Source organism: Ptiloglossa arizonensis, chromosome 7 (genome assembly GCF_051014685.1).
Source record: "Ptiloglossa arizonensis isolate GNS036 chromosome 7, iyPtiAriz1_principal, whole genome shotgun sequence".
Lineage (NCBI taxonomy): Eukaryota > Metazoa > Arthropoda > Insecta > Hymenoptera > Colletidae > Ptiloglossa > Ptiloglossa arizonensis.
This window is the reverse complement of record NC_135054.1, coordinates 19,385,981-19,406,999: the sequence shown is the minus strand read 5'-3', so window position 1 is coordinate 19,406,999 and position 21,019 is coordinate 19,385,981. Positions and strand designations below refer to the sequence as shown.

At 35.4% G+C, this 21,019-nt stretch overlaps 4 protein-coding genes across 5 annotated transcripts; 2 read left to right on the top strand and 2 right to left on the bottom strand.

Annotated features, from left to right (window-relative positions):
• Positions 1–3,294: 3,294 nt before the first annotated feature.
• On the top strand, positions 3,295–13,154 carry LOC143149662 (adenylate cyclase type 10). Its single transcript, XM_076317232.1, has 31 exons — positions 3,295–3,386; positions 3,460–3,621; positions 3,854–4,021; positions 4,301–4,576; positions 4,692–4,815; positions 5,041–5,243; positions 5,358–5,489; positions 5,750–5,969; positions 6,091–6,394; positions 6,486–6,613; positions 6,994–7,146; positions 7,220–7,325; positions 7,357–7,884; positions 7,978–8,069; positions 8,149–8,301; positions 8,415–8,496; positions 8,833–8,983; positions 9,066–9,206; positions 9,321–9,470; positions 9,567–9,648; positions 9,726–9,946; positions 10,007–10,159; positions 10,332–10,447; positions 10,581–10,904; positions 11,015–11,151; positions 11,312–11,601; positions 11,676–11,874; positions 12,042–12,181; positions 12,299–12,410; positions 12,481–12,619; positions 12,722–13,154. Exons 2-31 carry the CDS (start codon positions 3,549–3,551, stop codon positions 12,866–12,868), a joined length of 5,244 nt encoding a protein of 1,747 aa, XP_076173347.1. The 5' UTR covers positions 3,295–3,386; positions 3,460–3,548; the 3' UTR covers positions 12,869–13,154.
• A 1,106-nt stretch (positions 13,155–14,260) lies between these two features.
• Mrpl36 (mitochondrial ribosomal protein L36) lies at positions 14,261–15,367 on the bottom strand. Its single transcript, XM_076316523.1, has 2 exons — positions 14,987–15,367; positions 14,261–14,728 (listed from the first exon to the last, which is right to left on the bottom strand). The coding sequence occupies exon 2, from the start codon at positions 14,721–14,723 to the stop codon at positions 14,328–14,330; it is 396 nt and encodes a 131-aa protein (XP_076172638.1). The 5' UTR covers positions 14,724–14,728; positions 14,987–15,367; the 3' UTR covers positions 14,261–14,327.
• On the top strand, positions 15,262–16,892 carry Clpp (Caseinolytic protease proteolytic subunit). The gene is made up of 4 exons (XM_076316522.1): positions 15,262–15,759; positions 15,884–16,018; positions 16,187–16,577; positions 16,638–16,892. Exons 1-4 carry the CDS (start codon positions 15,721–15,723, stop codon positions 16,790–16,792), a joined length of 720 nt encoding a protein of 239 aa, XP_076172637.1. The 5' UTR covers positions 15,262–15,720; the 3' UTR covers positions 16,793–16,892.
• Lft (Limb expression 1 family member lowfat) lies at positions 15,952–19,076 on the bottom strand. 2 transcript variants are annotated; one of them, XM_076316521.1, is made up of 4 exons: positions 18,773–19,076; positions 18,350–18,573; positions 17,936–18,282; positions 15,952–17,862 (listed from the first exon to the last, which is right to left on the bottom strand). In XM_076316521.1, exons 2-4 carry the CDS (start codon positions 18,504–18,506, stop codon positions 17,458–17,460), a joined length of 909 nt encoding a protein of 302 aa, XP_076172636.1. In that variant the 5' UTR covers positions 18,507–18,573; positions 18,773–19,076; the 3' UTR covers positions 15,952–17,457. The 2 variants fall into 2 exon arrangements, with proteins under 2 accessions (XP_076172636.1, XP_076172635.1); XM_076316520.1 differs by having other exon boundaries at positions 15,955–17,862; positions 18,350–18,537; positions 18,773–19,074.
• Between the last annotated feature and the right edge of the window lie 1,943 nt (positions 19,077–21,019).

The window sequence follows — 21,019 nt, the reverse complement described above, 5'->3', positions numbered from 1 at the left end:
AAAAAAAAATTAATAAATAAATAAATAAATAACGAGAGAGGGTACGAGACAGACAGTAACTCGGAGAAAGAGAAACGAGCGGAAGGAAGAAGAGATTGACGCGAAACGGTGCGAAGAGGATTTGTGTGTTCGCCGATCGCGCGATTAGTGTTTCGGGGTTACGATCGTTGATCGATAACGACTCTTCGATCGCGTGTACATACCTAATGGAACCGACGATAACGCGCATGCGCGCCGAGAGATACTCGCGCGCGAAAGAGAGAGAGAGAGACACGAATACGAATCGGGAGCGATTCGGTTCTCGCTCCTCGATGGATCGAGCGTGTATCGAGGCGATCGAGGGATCCACCGGGAGCGATTTGTATTCTCTCGTGGTTTTTTTTCTATTTTTTTTTCTTCTTTTTTTCACTTCTTCTTCCATCGTTACGGTCCAGCTCGCACGAATCCCTCGATCGTCCACGATTATCTCGTCGTAGGAGCGGACAGGAGAGGAAATGCTAGACGATAAGTTTAACGAGTAAGCTAAGGATAAGGTATAAAGAAAGAAAAAAAAAAAAAAAAACAAGTAAACAGTTTATCGAAGTACATTGTTGCAACTGCCATGCTGTGTGCCATTATATAACGAGTCACGTTTGTCGTAAAAAGCAAAATGGAAAAAAAAAAATTTAAGTAATAATATTGCGAAACGAAAAATCTCTTGCGCGCGTTCCCGTCTGTCTGAACTTGTTGGTTTATTGAAAACGACGCCCGCGGGGGAGGCGTCTGGACGCCCGGCGACTTCGTTCTGCGTGCTGGACACGGTTTTCGCGCATTCTCGCCGATTTAGTATAATAAATAAATAATACGAAACGTGTAATTAGAGTCTAGAAGGGAAACACGTCGACCATGATCGCGATTTCACTCTTTCGAGGCACAGATGATTAAAAAATATTCTACTCTTCGATTTTTACCTAGCTAGTATTGTCAATGTCCCCACTTCGTAATTAAATATCTAATTGATATATTTTTTACCTTTTTATAATCATTGCGTATTATTTTACGCGTTCTACTTTTGAAAATTATGGGTTAAGAACGACCCACGTTTGGAATAAATCGGTGAGATATTTTTCGAACGATCATTGTTAATTAAATTAACGTAAATTATACGGAATGGATTAGTTAACATTTCACTGTGCTGATTAAATGTCTAATCGATTTCTCGGTTCGGCTCAGTGTGCATCATTTTACATTCTCGACCGTGCCTCGAAGCGTTATCGTTGAAGTCTTGCGATTAATTTTTCAACGAGTTACATAATTTTTGATACATCGAAGCTTGTATCTATTAAATTCAATTATCGCGCAATTGTTTCTCAAGTGTCTGTATAAAATTTCCAACGGTATAATATCAATGGAAAATTAAAGAGAAAACTGAAATTAAATTCTCAATTTCGCTTAATAAAAGCAATCTCGATTCGAACGATCGTGATTGCGTTACCATATCATGGAATTCATACTTGTAGATCGAGAGAATGCGTGAAAATGATTTTCCAGATGAAATGATCCGCGATATTAACACTCGTGAGAATCGTGGTACACCTGCTCGCGCGAACCAGCATGTACATACATTATGGCGGCGATCGAACCACCGTATATAAATATAACGATTAATGTATACATATACATATGTGTAAACGCGATCGAGCACCTGTATCGACGATTCCCCCATAGAGTTTCTTCCCGATGGGGTTCGGCCGCGGACGAAGGTGCTCGTGCCACGAACCACGGCGAAAAAGGTTAATTTTTTTAAACTAATTCCAATTTGTTACGGTGCGAGGATATTCGTTCGTTAGAAGAGCGCGGAAAGAGACAAAACTTTTTTTTCTTTTTTTCTTTTACATTGTAACGATCGATCGCGTGCAAACATTACGATGTTTGATCAAACACGATCGAACTTTGATCGAGAGACCGTGTTGCGGCAATTTTTTTTCGCAATCTCGAGTATCTTCCATCGAAGTCGATGCACCCCCTCACCCCCAAAAATCCCGAACCCCACACCCCCCTCCGAGCGGAAGCGTAAACGAGACACACATTGCGGGAAGATCGATTGCAGAAAAAAAAAGCAATTTTTCGAAAATCGTCACGGCGTACACTTTCGTCTGATTCTTGTATCGTTTAAGGTGAAAACGATCGTTTTCTTCACCGGTAACCACGCACCACGAACGACAAAAAAAAAAGAAGAAAGAAAAGAAAAAATTGGAAAAACCGTCTGACAAGTTCTCTCAAGATTTTTGATATATCCCCCCGTAAGAAGGTTCGTTGTTCGATTAGCGTGGATTGTTCGATGAACGCATTGGAATGGAAGAAAAAGTCTTGTACATATTATTATTTCGCTCGTTTGTCCCGCGGCGAGAGGGGCGTGTGGTTGCCGGTTGAAAACGATCGAGAACTGTTGTAAAATACTAATAATAATAATAATTGTATTATCTCGCTTTATGTACACGAATCGTCACTCGTGAAATCGCTCGTATACGATGATCGATCAGGTGTGTAAGTTTTTTTTTTTTTTTCATATTTTTTTTTTCCGTCGACGATCAAGCTACACACACACAAACACACACAGATAGACACATACGTAAACGCAAACACGTACACACTTACACACACGACGCGAGACAAATGTGTTCATCGATCCTGTTACAGTTAACCGGTACCGTGGTGTCCGGTTTAACGATACACACACATACAAACATACACACACAGACGAATGAGAAACGAGAAAAACGGCAAAAAAAAAAGAAATGAAAAGAGAAGAAAACGGTTCATTACTTTCGTAGAGAGAGTAAGAACGAATTCCTGCGTTTCGCGAGAACTCATGTTTCCACGTGTCGCGAAGTCTGAGATACGATGTCGAAGTATAATCCAATTGTTTAGCTGACGGTGGTGTGAGGAAAACAGTGAGAGAGAGATAGAAAAAAGAAAACAACACATACACAAAACACACACATACACACACGAGTAATTAAGAGTATAAAAAATAAAAATAAAAAAAAACCAAAGATGACGTCGATCCATCATAGATTCAAGCACAATAAGGAACTATAGTAGGGCCAGGCACAATAAAATTCGGCCGTCACGTTGTAGGCAGCGATCTGTTAGAGCGACAAGTCATATAAGTATCTATATAGCGAGACTATTAAATAAACACATATTGTCTATTGTCACGAGAAGTGTATTCATTGTTAAACGCCGACCCCTTCTCCAAGACTTCGATTATAGATATACGGCGTTCAGTTGAATAAACACGATTAACGAAACCAAGAACAACGTCTACCCTTGAACCCGATCGATCCCACGAAAACGATTTCGTATTCGTACGAAACGATCCCTACGCGCGGGGTGGTAATTCGGTAAGTAACGTTTTGTAACGTTAACAACGGAACGTACACTCTGAAGCATGCACATCTGTGATTCAATTTTCAGAAGAACGCTGTTTTGCATGTCGCGGTTAGACTCGATCGGATTTCCTGAGAAGATTTAAACAGAGACCAGATTCTCCCCGAAAGTGAACCATGAACCATCCTACTAACTTCAGTTCCGTTAGAAATTTACGGGAAATCATACAGAATCGAATAAAAGACGAAGGTGAGTGACGAACGTTAACAAAATATCGTCGAGGTAACCTGCGTTTGTAATTTATCACATTTGTAATAAATGTGAAAATTGTAACGATTTTTTATTACTTTTATCCTGAGAAAACGATGCATTTTTTTAATCTTGGATTCGTTTTTAAAAGCGTAGTTCTTTTTTCGAAAGTTGAGGACAGAATTGAAAACGATTACTTTAATCGTTGCAATAAGTGGATATTGTTCGTCAGAGTACATTCGAAAGAGCTGTGTGGAACTCAAGTCGGGCAGTATCCAAAGGAAAATGGAGCAGCGCACGAAAATATTTGCCTCGATGTGCCCGGATGAAATTCTGGACCATTACGACGATTATCAGACACGAATGTACTACACCACTTTGATGCTTTGCGATATATCAGGTACGAGTAGCATTTTGAGAAAAAGAATTATTTTTCTACGATACGAAAGGCCTTAAAATCGTCCAACGTCCGCAACTCTCGATGTTACAAAATGTTCGACTAATTTTTGTCAAAAATCCGTGTCCACTTTTGATTTTCCGTGGAGTATTTAAATTTTTCCATTAGGGTTACCACGGGACGTTTGAATACGACATGGATCGACCTAGGTAAAAATTGAAAAATTCGATAAGAGCGCTCGAGCTCTTAGCGAAATATTCGATAATAAGTTTTCGGTAACAGGGTTCACGGATCTCGCTGAGAAGTACACGAAAGCGGGCAAAGGTGGTCCGTCCAAGTTGACGAACACTTTGAACAGCTATATCGGTGCAATGGTACAAGAAATATTATCGCATAACGGAGACGTGCTCAAGTTCTCCGGGGACGGATTTATCGTAATGTGGAAGCTAAGCGCGGACCTGGTGATGCACGATTTGGCGATAGAAGCGATGCAAACCGCTTGCATCATTCAAAAACACTTCGGAACGTACAAAACCGAGGTTGGGGTAACTCTTAAAGGTACGTGCTCTATGAATCTCTTCGTTAAAAATCACATCAACACCCTATGTACATAGAATTCGAAGTTCTTGATTCGGGGAAATTTGTAATTAATTTAAGAAATTTTTTGTCGCAGTAAAATTAGCGATAGCTTCTGGAAAAACGTACTTCACATCGATCGGAGACCCAGAAACCATGTCTCACTATATCATCACTGGAAAACCGGTGTGGGATGTAAAATTCGCCGAACGCCTCTGTAGGTAATGATGAAAGAAAATTTTGTCAATACAATGACGTTAAGAAATTTTCGAGATTGATTCCTTTTTTTTCACTTTTTTCTACAATCGACGCTACACATTTGTAGTCTGTACGTTATGAAATAATGACAGACGTCGTCTATAATTTTGTATATGTACATTTAACGGTTGAAGGAGTTGATAACATTTATTAACGTTTAATCACCGACGTTACATGTCCTCGATCAGGGGCGGTGATATTCTGGTAGCTCCCAGCAGCTGGCAATGGGTGAATCCAAACGAATACGTGCACGAAAAGCTTTCAGATGGTATACACACCCTTATCATAGGCTGTACAAGCGCGTGGTTTCAGTCGAGGGACGATAGCGACGATGAGGACGATGAGAACGATGATGACGACAACGAAAGGGACAGGAGAACCAACTCAGTGTGTACGTATGTGCACGAAGTGTACGATAAAAATCGCTATTCTAATACCTCGTTATCTATGATCGATACAAAGATTGTAAAATAATTTTTATTCAATCTGATTTATACAAACGAAGCCACTGTATCAACCGCACCAACTTACGACTCGAAATTGAAGACGCTCAGCGATTTAGAAACCGAAGCGGTGATGAGGAGCCTAGCTGGCCACCCTTTTACTGGGCAAGATTTTAAACAAATCGATTACAGTTGTAAGTGAAGTCTAATTGGAAATATTCAAGTGCATTGGTCTAATAATTCTCAGTAATTGAAAGCGTAGAAACTTAGAAACGAGATATCAATCTCTACGATAAATGCACGTTCTTCGATCGTGTAACCCTCCACGATAAATGCACAATCGTGTAACGTGTAATCTCACTCTGCTTCTCGATTATAAAATAACAAATGACTACATCTAATCTAAATAGCAGCTAATCTAAATATGAAATTGATTCTCACCTCTATTTTTCAGTGCGCCCTAAAATCGAAGAAATAGCGAAAGCTCATCTGAAAGACATTCTAAGGAGCTACATGTTAAGACCGGTTATACGATCCGTGGAAATGGACGAACCTTTGGAGTATCTGAGCGAAATGAGACAAGTGGTGATTCTCTTCGTTAATGTTATCACCATGTTCGTGGACAAAGCAATGTTAATTTCCTTGGTCGACTCGTCTTACAAACTAGTTTGCAAGTAAGTCCACGTTCCTCCAATCGAACGTTTTAAAACCGATTGAAAATTCTCTTCTCGATATTTGACACTACAACTGTAAGTACCATTTACCACGTAATGATATCACACTTTATCGATGAAGTATCGTCGGTGAAATGCACGGATGCGTGAACAAGATTTCCCTCTTCGACAAGGACCTACTGTTTCTCTGTATTTTTGGTCTACGAGGCGACAAACACGAGCTGGAGTCACAAATTGGCCTGAGGTGCGCATCGAAGGTACGATCGGGCCTCATTAATTTGAAGAATGTGAAATCAGTTTCCGTGGCTGTGACAACGGGAATGACGCATTGCGGAGTGGTGGGTCACATTTTGAGAAGGGAGTACACAGTGATCGGAATGCCGGTGAACAAAGCTGCGAGACTTATGGTCGCGTACAATGACAGGGTAGGACTTGGGAGACAAAATTTTAACATGCTACCAACCCCCGATTTACTTACATTTAAGCAAATGTTATTATAATACGGTGAATTTTCAGGTCGTTTGCGATCGAGAGACTTTTCTCCATTCTCATCTCGAAGCGAGACATTTCATCTTGCAGGAACCTACATACTTGAAAGGAATCACGAACGTTGGACCCATATACGAATTTCAAGAAACACCAAAGTGAGTTTCCTTTGCATCCGAGGGATGAAAAAAATGGAGAGTCTAAATCTTATTTCAAGTTACATTCTAATTTTGGATATTAGAATATTCGAGAGACATCGGTGATCTATCAGTACGAAATTTGAGGGTGATGACTGATGAATCCAAAATATAAAATTTTAATTTACTAATAGTTCTATGTAGAAGTACTACATTTTAGATGAGACATCCTATAAATATCGAGACTGTATCGCTACTGCATTAAGAGGATTGTGTTACTAACGTCTGTACAGGCAGAATTCAATGCACAATATCGAAAGTTTTATATTGATAAATTTTATCAATTTTGTGTCCATCCCTCTCGTCACCATCTCCATTTACCTTAACGTTTAACCCGTTAGGTACAGCGAATTGAATTTAGTATCAGACAACACTCCATTGCTCGATCGAAAAAAAGAAATGGAACTGTTCGAAGAAATGTTAAAAGCGTTGTTGGACTATTCGAATATGGACGAAGAAAAACCAAGACCGGCGTATAATACGTTAATCATAAAGTATCTATTTTTACTTCATAATTGGAGCTGAACTGTTCAGTCTAGTTGAACAAAATTTATCCTATTCTTGCAGGGGCGAACCAAGAATAGGAAAGACGAGACTACTGCACGAATTCACGCAAATCATTCCGATCAAAATTCGTTTGAACTACATTCATCTGCGCACGAGCGATACCAAGGTTCACACTTCATACATATGAATTCTTTTACTGTACTCTCGTACCGAATTTCATACTTTTTAACACTCTGCGACTTCAATGTATTCCGAAGAACATTGTCATCGACGAAATATTGAAAGATATTCTGTGTTCCTCAGTGCAGTCCCCGTACAACCTGATTTTCCTGATATTCTCGATACCACTTGGCTTCACCGTCACATCGACGCGCAAAGAGCGCGAGGACAAGCTGATCCTTCATCTTGGCAAGATGCATCATGCCCATTTCCTGTGCGCCCTTAATCAACCCTTCAACGTGCGCTTCGCGATCAATCACAACTATAACGCGTTGACAAGCACGAACAAGTTGAAAGTGTTGCGAAAGTTTCTTTTGAAACTGATGAAAAGCTGCTTCAAGGAACTATGGGTGGTTATCGTCGACGACACCGAGTGCAGTGATCAAGAGTCGATCGATCTTTTCGATGTTCTAACAAAGAGGGACACAGTGTTCTTCGTCCTGAGCATCGGTCGCAAGTTCAATACCGAGTTCCAGGTGTATTCAAATTTTTTAGTCAGAGCAAAGGTAACCAATTGTTGTATCAGCTATATTATATATAAATCACAATCGTTGCATGTGATTGCAATTCTACTCGAATTAAACTTTTCTTGTTAAAAGGTCATTGAACTCGTTGGAATAGACAAATGGTACCACGCTGGCCTCGCTTGTCAAGTACTCAGCGTGAAGGGACTACCTGCAGAGCTCGAGAAGTAAGTTACGCAAAAATTTTCAACAATATTGTTCGATGATAAATTTCTTTCAACTTCTGAACGTCGATTTTTCTTCCAGACTCATACAAGAAAAGAGCTTCGGCAACCCCGGCTGGATCGAGAGCTACTTAGTGAGTCTTCTGCAAGCCGGGGGGCTGGAAATAAGAATGATCAGTAAAAAGGAAGCTATCGAGAAGGGCTACGTGTTACCCCCCATGTCCATGTTGAAAAGGTTTGCATACAGGGTATTTGTTTTACCTTGACCACTCGTTTCTAAACGAAACTTTTAAATTCGCTAAATTATTCGTTGCCATCAAAACACTTATTACACTTATTTCCAATTAGATTCGTGCCGAGTACACCGCATTTGAATACTAATAACGAAGAACGCACAGACAAGTGGCAGATGTACGGAACAAGCTTCAAAGTTCGTTTAATTTTCTGCTCGATTCAATTATACAGGATGTTCTAAGAGGAATAACTTTAGCAATATATTTGGTAGATCGTTTTGAATCGAAACAGTCGTACGCACTATGGAATTTGGTCCACTTGTTTTTCATTCGTTTCAAAAAATAGATTTTACTTGTATGTGATTGGAATAGAATAATATTTTTTATTTTTCATGTGTTTCTCATTCTTTTTTTTACTCGTACAGGCAGATGTACGAGTAAAGGAGGTATTCAGAATTTCGACCTTCCCTCTCATTCCTCCTGGGATACCCTGCATACAATCGACAGCTATATTTATTCACATTTTACGCTAGGATAGCGACGCGCTTTTGTTGCACAGAAGTAACGGACAGAAAAGGGCCAAATCGATAATGACCATTGACACTCAAGAAGCGATGATCGCTGTTTGCAACATCTTGGACAATTTTACGTATGAAGACGTCGACACCAAAATTACGATGGACGGTAAAACACTAATAAATTCCTTTATCGATGAAGTCGCTCGAATAAATATTCAAATATAAAAATTACTGTTTCATTGCGTCAGTTATGATCTTGAAGCTTTTCGATTCGTTGACATCGCTCGATCAATTACTTTTGAAATGCGCTTCTGTAATTGGGGAAACTGTCAACAGACACATGCTGGAAAGCTTGATGAACATCTCTGCTAAAAGAGAGATTGGACTCGGTAAGACTTTCCACGTTTTATTCGTGTGCAATGACATTAATAAGGAACACTAGAAGCTATAACTAAAGAACATCCAAAATGGAGTATTTCTCTGAAATCTGCTTCATTTTTCAGCGATTATGAAGTTGTTCGAAATACGAGTCTTCGGATGCGCCATCGGAGACTTCTCCAGAAACGAAGGACCGATAATATTTATCAGGAATGTACAAAATCCCGCAACAGAGATAGATGTGTTCTGCAGCTGCATCAATCTTACTATTTCAAGTATTGGTTACAGTTAGAATATTTTTTTTATTTTCGACTAAATGGACAAATTATTTTCATTGATTTAGACTACTGACAGGATCTGTTTTTTCGTAGATGAATTAAGCGATCTGCCAAGGTACGCCTCGTGCGGTTTAATGAGATTCAAAATGACAATGTTTCGTGTCACGACCTATCAGTTAGTAATTATGTGCAACTATAGAATCCTTATAAAAATGCCGGATAGTGTATGACTCGAGCATCGTGTACGTTCAGATTGCTCACGGAAAACCAGAAAATGGACCTGCACAACCAAGCATTGAAGTACCTAAAAAAATACGCGAGACGTTGCGTATCTTGCGGACAAGGTGAGTTCGCAAAATTGTTGGATCAAGTGGCGAAGAAAGAGCAGAGAAAGAGAAAGATCACGAATCTACATTTGTCATTGGACAACATGGATTTCGAGGAAATAAACGTTGTCGAAGAGTTCAATGACGGTAAGGTGGAAAGCTTCTACGAAATATTTTCTTCAATTTTGATTTGTTACAAATAAACAGAAAGCGAAAGATATTTTTCCTGCTTCAACATATTTCGCCACGTCGAAAGAAAGCCAACGGTTACATTTTCGGACATGGATTTTAGCAACTGTCAGTGTACGTTGATATTGATGACTATCTACAATCAGATCTTGGATCATTGTCGCGGTATTGGTATGTCTACTGCTAAAAAGATAAGAAATCCTTAAATATTTAAACACACTATTGATCTTGTTGAACTCTTCTTTGAGTAAATAAATTTTAATATAAAAGAAGTGATCGTTTTATTATCTGAAAATTTCTTTACTAGAATACTTATGTCTCGATAACAATTTTATCTTATTAGGAAACAGCGCAATGACGATGATCGCCATTTTAGAGTTTGCAGAAATTTGCGCGATGAATTTTAACATACCAAAGGCTCGAAAGCTCTTAAAGGAAGGTGAAGTGATCCTCGAGGAGGTATGACTTGCAAATAAAAATATTTTTATTATATGTGAAATAAAGTTGTCTGAAAGATTTTTTAATCGATTTAAAAAGATCTTCTTTAAATATAAATCTGCTTCGATCATTTTTCAAATTGCTACATTTTCAGCTACTCAAAGCGGGCGAAGACGAGCAGATCCTTCTGGCCTATCTCACTGCCAAAATTCAAACCCTTCAAGGTCAGTGTTTCCTGGAAAGCGGTTCTATGTTTGAGGCAGAGCAAAGCCTCGTTTCGGCGTTGAACAATTTGGGCTACAAGTTCCCAAGAATGGAGATGATGATCGATTTGAAGTCGTTTGCACAATTGAAATCGTTGAAATGCAAACTCATTTTCTCGAAAAAGTGGAAGCTCAATACTGAATACGAAGAAATCACTATAGAATACACCAAACTATTGGCCGACTGTCTGGCACAAATGTTCAATCTTTTCAGGGTAATCGTGACAATTCTTTTCTTTCTTAAACTACTACGAAAAGATCTATTTACTACAAGATATATCGATATAATACTTATCCGCATTTAAAAGATTCTTCTTCTTATTAGATTAATGGCATGAGGAAGCATGCACGATTAGCAGCACTTTGGGGTTTGAACACAGTCCTGAATTCCACCAGAAATTTATCCATTCTCTGCACCTCCTATACAAACATGCTAATCACTGCACACATGTATCGAGATAGGTAAGTTAAAATTTTTAATGGTGTCGCTTTTAGCATTGCTATCGGTGGACACTAGTTGAAGGAAAAAAACTCGACTAACAATCGTCAGACAATTGAATCATTGAATTAACAATATTTTCCAAAGTATCAAATTGAGGATCTATCCACGTAATTCCTACAGGACTATCATTCCGTTCTTGGAGGAGAGGGCCATTGACATTTGCAGCAAGAATAAAGAGTATCTCGAGTACCAAGAGTTAACTATAATCGCTGAGATGTATGCGGGAATCTTTTTCTCGCGATGGGTGAGAGGTCAGATTGTGAAGACGATGAGTATTGGCTTCATCTGCTATAGAATAGCCAACACTATTGGGTCCACGTTCTTAAAGCTGCTGATACTCCCCAGGCTGATTCACCTTCTCATGCTGTCGTGTCACCACTCGGAGGTGGTGTCACAATTAAGAGAATTGGGTAACGAAATATTTTGCAACCAGTACGATTTTATTTTTTCTTTAGTCAGTCGAATGTATTTTACAAAATTGTAGAATTCGTATCTCAGAACGATCTGGACAAATCTGGACAAACCTGGTACTATGCACTCTGCGCCGACGTGCATTTAGACACCGGTATTACGATCCTCTCTTTTCAATCATGCGAGCAATACTTTCTTCGAGAAGGCGAGACAATAATCAGTCTACGCGATCCGGAAGCGGAAAGACGTTACTTTACTTCTATGTGGCTGTGGTAATAATATTTTTATCGAAGAACATTTTAAATTGACCAATGAGCGTAATGAGGTATATAATTTTGTAGAGATATACAGGGTGATAAATATTAGTTTCTCGACCCATGTTTAATAGGACTTTCCCGCTCTGTTTAACGAGTACTATCTGCGCTAATTTGTTTCTAAGGTGCATCAGAACCGAGCAGTGGGAGGCTATCCAAGTGTGGGAAAGTAAAAATGTGTACAAAGGACCTATTATGGATGAGCATATAGTAGCAGCAACAACTACCGCTTTGAAGAGACTCGAGGGCCTCCTCATTCTTTATGGTAGACAATTTTAAGATAAAAACTTATAACCAAATCTAAACGAATTCCACCTAATTGGAATTATTTCGTATCTATAATCATATATTACGATAATGTCTAATATTTGTGTACATGCAGTACACAAGCTAAATAGCCGAAATATTGATGCAATCCTTCTAATGGCGCAAATACAAGAAGTTTTCAGGGAGACCAAGAAAATGATTAAAATTGTTCGACTCGTAATTCCCAGGTGAAATGATTATCGATCGTTGCGACTATACGATAAAAAAAAGATTTCAAAAATTTGTAATTTATTGCAGATACATGTTGTTGAGAGCGTATTACTGTATGATCAAATTTCGAAAAGGTACAGCAATGAAGTTGTTGAAGCAATTGAAAAAAGTCTGCATGAAAGAAGAGAACAAAATGTTTTACACCTGGGCAGTTTATTATGAAAAGGTTTGCCTTTACGATATCATTAAGCTAATGTAAAACTAATGTTAAGTACGTTATATATATTATTAACTACCCCAAAAACAATAATTATGTGCTTATTTACAGGTTTGGTCAAGTGGCATATCTTCTGTACAAGAAGATATATGGAGGGAAGTCTCGGACAACAAATTGAAATCTGAATGGAATGAAATTAATGTAAATGACTCTAACATGGTGGTCTTTACTTTCCCCTTACCAAAGCATCCTCAATAATATTTACATACGATTAAACATAATTACTAAGATATAATAGTTCTAGAGCGTTGCATTTTATATTCGTTTTAAACGTATGAACGTATATAAACACTTGGTGACACAGGTTCGTGCTACGTGAGTCATCGAGTCCCGCTATCCTGTATTTATTGTACAATACACTTCAAGATCACGCGGATATCACACTCCATATCATTTAAATAAAAAAGGACAAAATATTAATTACATGTATAAGAATCCATTCTCAAAATTAATCCGTATAAATAAATTTTGTTTGTGCTTCGGACTAAAAAATAAACATTACTCAAAGTATCTAACATTATTTAATTTTTATCATTTTTACGGTAATCGTAAAAATTGCATTTTCATATTTTGAATAAATCTATTTATAAAATAACGTTTTTCTATACTTATATATTTAATTACAGATTCAGTAAAAAAGCGTAACAAATGACGATATTACGATTCGATCATCACCTTTTTTTCAGATTCTATTCTACATACCTTATAAAATAATGTATACAAAAATTATTGTAAAGTAAATTTCTAGTATAAAAAACGTATATAATTTGAACATGTCATAAATAAATGTTATAATATTGTTTGTAAAAAAGGTTTATTAATCTTTAATTAGAAATTATATCTGTTGATTAATATGAAACCAATTGACTCAGATACAAACTGTGCACCTTGTTGTCAACCACCAATAATTTCTCCTACAATTTTTATAAATCCTTCGATTAATTCTTGTACGGTAAATTTTTAGAAATAAACATGCACAAATTATTGTCAATGTTACAAAATATTTCAATTGAACTAAGCATGAATTGAAATTGATGCAAATATAGTAAGAAATTCTGTATCAAATTCTATAAGGATTTCTTCAAAGACTTTACTTTTCATTATCATAAATTAATAATTGACATATGTTCTTACAGGTTTGTTTTTCTGCAACATGCTCCCCCTATGCTGTTCTGTCTAATTTTCCTCGAGCTCCTTACAGTAGCTGCTCATCTTACATGTTATATTATGACAAATATTGTCCAATTACAACATTACGCAATATTTACACTGGTTTTACCTGTCCTCCATATAGTAAGATATATAGTTTTTATTTATATTCTTTTAAAAATACATGTTCTTACATAACTAAAAATTAAATTTGTTTCATTTACAGCATCTAGCACATATAGATGTTAAACTACATTCTCAAAAAAATTTATGACAAAGCACTATCTTCCTATATAAATAATCAAATACTTGCATATATATAATGATGTAAAATTCAAATGTTGCATTATAACATTATTACCTTATGCATATATAAAGTGTGTAAAAAGTATTTATCGGCAATTGTTTTATTATGATATGTAAAGAATAATTGGTATCAAATTGTCTGCAGATAATTTTATTTCAATATATTATAGTACAAATAACATTTATGAAATATATCATGTTTCTACCAATCACGTTGTGGTTTTTGTGAAGCGAATGTTAAGATCCATGTATTGTATGGCTGCTTTTTCCTTTGCACTTGATTGTGCCTTGGATGTGCTTTACACTTTATGTATTTTCTGTCATTTTTCCACATTTCAATGCAAGATTTACAACGACGATGTAAAACAGTTTTCATTTTCAAACCACATATATGGTTATATAAGGGTACAAATGGCTGAAGTATATGCATTGAAGAAATTTTATTTGTATGTATACTTGCTGCATCATTTAAATATTGTCTATGACACATATGCATTGTACGATTTGCAATATTTGGTAATGGTTTTACAGATAGTATTTTTGTATCTACAGAACTTATGGTTCGACATATGGTTTTAAATACCGAAGGTATATACATTATTCCTGTAAATACATTTTTATACAATTATTGTAAATGAAGTCCCTAAAATTATTATAAATTTCGGTACTGATTAGATTTTACTTAATATAATTTATAATAATCATAACAAACAATATTGAATATGTGAAAGAAAGTGCATAAATAAAACTTGTTTTATTTATCATTTAAAGAAATACAGCTAGATGTTACGAGTGTGAAATTTCAAAGTAATAAAATTTAAAGGTTAAGTTAACATAAGTAATAAAATTTATTTTACTAACCAATAATTGTTGATAACACTTGTATCTCCAAAGTATATCAGTTACATAAAATATAAAATGCACACTTAAATTTCTTTATAATTAAAAAACTATATTTATTTCATAATAGAAAGTATAGTCAGTTAATACTAAACTTGCAATGAAAATATTAAAGCACAGTTCACATGTACCGTTTTATAAATGAAAAACTATTTTATGTATTCACGTATTATGAGAATAGTATTCAGTGTATAAAAATGACTAATTAAATAGGTTAACTGTCACACATAAATAAAAATAACTTGTATAAGAATAAGTTCACTATTTATGTAGTATTTAAAACAAGTTAGTTTCGACCCACATACGACAAAGTATCTACACTTGAATATTCCGACTTGCTTTAGTGAAAAGTTTTACATCGAAAATAAAATAGGTTGCATACATTCGTATATTAAAAAAAGAAGAAAAACATAAGTTAAAGGGAAATAAAATATAACCTACAAAAGATAAATTATTTAAAACCAAAAAGAAATTATTTCCCAGACTTTTTGTTAGTCATGATACAACTCTCATCGACTTATCATCAGAAAGGTTTTTGTTGATATCATTTGATTAACAGTTTATTATGGTAATAATTCTTTTGATTTAGGTTATGTTTTATTTCCTATTTCTTTTATAAAGTTTTTATATAAAATATTGTCTTCCATTGACACATATTCGTGTTTTATAAAATTAATAAATTTTAAATTATCAACATGTTATTACGAAGAATAAACAATTTATTACAAATTTCTGTAAGTACATTATAGAATGAATATATGTTTTAATCATCTAATAATACATCATCTATTTAAAGTTTTAAAAATATAATAGAAAAATTATTTTAAATATTAATAGAAAGTATTTCCAATATTGTAGGTTACTACTCAAAAAATAAGTAGCCGATATTTAAATTTTGTACCAGTTGTGGTGGAACAAAGTGGACGAGGTGAACGTGCGTATGATATCTACTCACGTCTCTTAAAAGAACGGATTATTTGTCTTATGGGACCGGTACAAATTAGAACATGTCATATATATATCTAACCAGTTGTATTCAAATTTAAAGTATTTTAGATTTCAAAATAGTAGTAAAACTAGAATATTATAATTTAATTTTTATGTACTCAACAAGTAGATGTCTGAACACAATAAAATAAAAAGAAATATATTATTTTATAGATCACAGATAATGTATCTTCTGTAGTGATTGCTCAACTGCTGTTTCTTCAGTCAGAAAGTAGTAAAAATCCAATTCATATGTACATTAATTCGCCTGGTGGAAGCGTAACAGCAGGTCTTGGTATATATGACACTATGCAGTATGTTCTTCCACCAGTTGCAACGTGGTGTGTAGGGCAAGCATGTTCAATGGCAAGTTTATTATTAGCTGCAGGAGCAAAGGGCATGCGTCATTCATTGCCCAATGCAAGAATTATGACACATCAACCATCAGGAGGAGTATCTGGTCAGGCTACAGATATACAAATACAAGCTGTAGAAATATTAAAGCTCAAGAAACAGATTAATAACTTATACGTTAAACATACAGGGCTGAATATAGAAAAAATAGGTATATAAAGTTATAGAACTATGTTGGTATAGCTTTCTTCAATATATTATAATTTTACAGAAAGTTCAATGGAAAGGGATAATTTTATGAGTCCAACACAAGCAAAGGAATTTGGAATAATAGACAAAGTACTAACACATCCTATGCAAGAGGAAGAAGAAACAAGCACCACAAACTTGACAGAAGCTGCTGTTGAAGCTACTTTACAACCTTGAGATTAGGATTAGGAGACAGGCCTAATTTAAACTTGTAAAATTTTATTAAAACATGTATTTATCAATATTTAAAAATAGTAATAAAATATTTTTAAAACAATTACAATCTATATCGTATATGTGACTGCACAGAAGTGCAATCATTGTGCCCATATTTTGTAAACTTCATGTGTGTATAAAATATGGAATTATGACTTCATACATAATAAACATATGGTTTTGATAACAAACCATTCAAATCACTTTGATATTATTCCTCAGGCAAGCACAATATATCACCAAGCATTTCTTGCTATATGATAAGAATATATAATGCTATGATTATAGGAAAGACTGCATAAAATAGTAATGGAAGACGAGATTTTGTATCAAAACGTATGTATATACAAATTATGAATAATTTTGATTTAAAAATTGGCAGTTACTCGCTTAAAGTATTCTTAAAAATACGTCGAGTTTATAATCCCATTAATAGTCTATTATCACCAAAAATACTTCGTAGAAAGGACGGAATTGTTTACGTGTTTCGATGCTAAACAACGATAAAGCACTTCACATTATAGCGACATTATATGTCATTAAAAAAAACATATATTCCCTTAATACCAGCTTTTGCAAAACCAGTTTTATATATGTTTTTGAATCGCATGATCTTTCTATTAAAATCACTGAGGGCATACTTGAGCATGGGCAAGCATCAATATATCTTTTTTTTCTTTAGGAAATCTGAGTTCTCTGCCAGCTAAACGTGCTGCCTCAAGCTCCCTTTCAGCTAATGCCAGTTCCATAGCAACAACGCCACCGCCACTTTCATGCTCTCTTGCTACCCAATCTAATGCCATTTGGCTACGCATATCATCATCCAAAGCTCGATGACTGTAATGAGCAACAACTTCTTGTCTGCTGCATTGTCTTTCTCTCATAGCTTTCAAAGATCCATTCCAATGAAGCAATTGAAAGACTGTCATTAACTCTTGAAATTCTAGCATTGTTCTTCCACGATTGCATTCTAACATAAAACGAAATGCACCTATACCTGTATTTGGATCCTCTTTCTCGTCTACACTTCCCTGCAAACAAAAAGTAATGTAAATATAATACTTATGTTATCAACAGGAATAAATATACAAGTAAATAACATACTTGCGCTTGGTTACCAACACTGTTAGATGGTGCAGAAGGCTTGGCAAAGCTAGCTCTTGCTTCTGCAACAGCTTTTTCTATAAAGTCATCTGTTATTTTTCTTGCAGGATGTTCGTTAAAAACAGAATTCATCAAAGCAATTTTTGCTGCTGATCTACGAGCTTCTGCTTTAGTAGGACAATTCTGAAAGCTACCAAAACAAGATCCTCCAGGAAGGGTCACATAACAAACATAAGGCTGACTGGTACCAGGAACAGACTCATAAATAACTAAAGCTCCATTTCTTAGCTCTGTTCCTCTGCTTTGTTTCATTTGCCAAAATTCTTGTAGAGCCTCTACTACATTTACTATAAATATAAATATTAGTAACTTACAAAAGTCTTAGCTGATTTCAGATGAAAACTTTAATTATACCTCTTCCATAGCCTTGAGTATGTTTCGCAAAGCTATTAACTACAGCTTCCACCGCTTCCTTCAACACTTGTTTGTCCCTGGCATCTACCAGTCCACCAGTGATACCCATATTTTCAGGAACACGGGATTTTGTTTTAACCGGCATCATGCCCTGCATCACCTTTTATAAGCTCATGTACATTTACGTCCTAGAAGTATAATCGTTTCAAAGAAACAATTGACACCTAAATATTTAAAATTCATCTCTTGATAACATCAATATCGGACAAACCAAAGGAATGAAACAAGTGTGACTTAAAATAAAAAAGAAAGATAATTGACAGCGCATAAATAAAGTTCTTCAATCAATACTATAATTGAGATGAGATGAACAATACAATATAAAAAGCAAATGAACAAAGTACGAGGAAGATATCTACGTACGTAGCTAAAATCAGTGTAACAATGTTAGCGAGGGCTGTCTTTCTGAAATGTTCGGTCTGACGGGTCCCGATTGTCGTGCGAGTAACGAGACGGTGCAGCAATTGCTGCGACACCGAAGGCATCAGACGTGAGAAGAAACCCAGGAGGCCCACCTGCAGAGACTCAGATGCCCAGGAATTCGCGTAAATTACTCTCCGATCGGCGCACCGAGCGCTACGGGATCAAATTGCAAGATACATATAACGCGTTTAATGGCCCCGGACCGCTGACGATTTCCAGAAAACCAGGGCTGTCTGTGTCAGTCAGGCACCCCGTATTACTTCGATGCAGCATTGTCATCGAGGCTTACCAACTGAACGTAACGCTTTCTACTAAAAGCAGTATCGGATTCCTTTTATGTGGAACCTGTGCTTTGATTATACAGGGTGTCCTAATTCTCCTTCTTTTTTTAAAGATAAAAAATTAAACGTAACGACACAACGACAAAATTTTGCGTTTAAATGCAACGCAATGTATAGGAAGGAAAACTAAAGAGAGTCAGTTTAAAAAATATTTCCTGAAATGTTTGGTTTTGTGTTTCGCTATTGGATGATCAGTATAATTTTTATGGACATTTTTGTCGAAAGTTGTATTTTAGCATGTACGTTAACCAGATAAAAGCGAAGTTAAATATCGTGAACTCTCATTCATCATAAATTACCTTGTTTCATCTTCATACAACGAAATTATGTATACAATTAAGCAAAAATCCGAAAAATTTTTGTAAGTTTTTAAATACAGTTATGTCAAGATATTTTATATTTATTTTACTTTATTTCATTAAACAATACATTTTTGGGATACATCGCATTTACGTTTGATCAATGTTATATTTGGAATGACGATAAATGTGTATACATAAACGTCATATTATTCTAAGTAAAAGTTATTTCATTGACAATGCTATTTATTCACAAAAAGTCGATACATCTATAATTTAATTTACTCCAAATTATGCCATATAGTCAGGCTTATATAATTTTTTAATCAGTTTTGTCTAAAAGTTTATATTTATGAAATTTTGTAGTGAGTTAAAATATATTTGAAATTCTAGTAATATTACACATGTTACGTCATGTTCAAAGCAAATAAAGTAATTTATGAACCAATAGAAACGGCATGAGAAATGTTTAAAGTAGACAGTTGAATCTTCCTCAAAAGTGTAATTGCGAATAAGGCGCCACATATGAACCACTTTTAAAACTGCAACAACCGGTTGATAAAATAGGACTGTATAGAAAGTAGTAACCGCACTTACCATTCTCCTATTTGATGGTAACATTCACTAATAAAAATTGTAATATAGATACCTAACATAACAAGTTTTATTCGTAAATATTATAAAAGATAATAACATAACAAGTTTTGTTCGTAATTATTATATTTTCAAATTGAAAAAGAAATTAAATGTTATGTATTCCTAATAATAATATTAACATTAAGAGATTTTTTTTTCATTTTTAAATTTAAGGATATACCTTTATTTTAAAGAATATTATATAATACATATTAGAATGTAAGTATCAAACTTTATCCTTTATTAAGGTAACATTGAAAATAGATTTGTTTTAGTGTTCTTATTAACATAGTTCGAAAATTTCACCGTTTTAAATATAAACTACATTCTAATTATAATAATATCAATTCTACGATTAAAACGTATAAATTTTCAATTTTGTTCTATAATGTCAAGGTAAATATCTTCTTTGGTTTGTATCAATCGCTTAAAAAAAACATTAAATTGATGTTATTTAATGAAATTATTTCCTTGGTTATTATACAAAGTTCATAGTTTAAGTTCGTTAAACGAGGAAACTAATTTTTAGGAACACGAATAATTGATTTTATGGATAGTACTTTTTTCAGGAAGGAGGGATGCTCCGTTTTGTGTTGCAGTGTATAATAGTCTATTAAATTTGGTCACATTAGATTAATTAATTGATTAATTACGTTGCTTGCTATTAAATAAGCAAACAATCTAAAGAAACATAACTTCTAACTTGCAAGACACCAGGTAGGCAAGATACGTGGCAGGGCGGCCTTTTTCTTATTTCCATGGCTCACGATCGCGGCTAACAATTTACGCGCGCACATTTCCCGCGTGGCCTGGGCGTAAGTGCATGCGTGCATAGTAATGCGTTTGTGTGTGTTACGACGGATCAGCTGAGCGCCAGCTGTGTTCCTCGTAACGGCCAATAGGAAACGCGC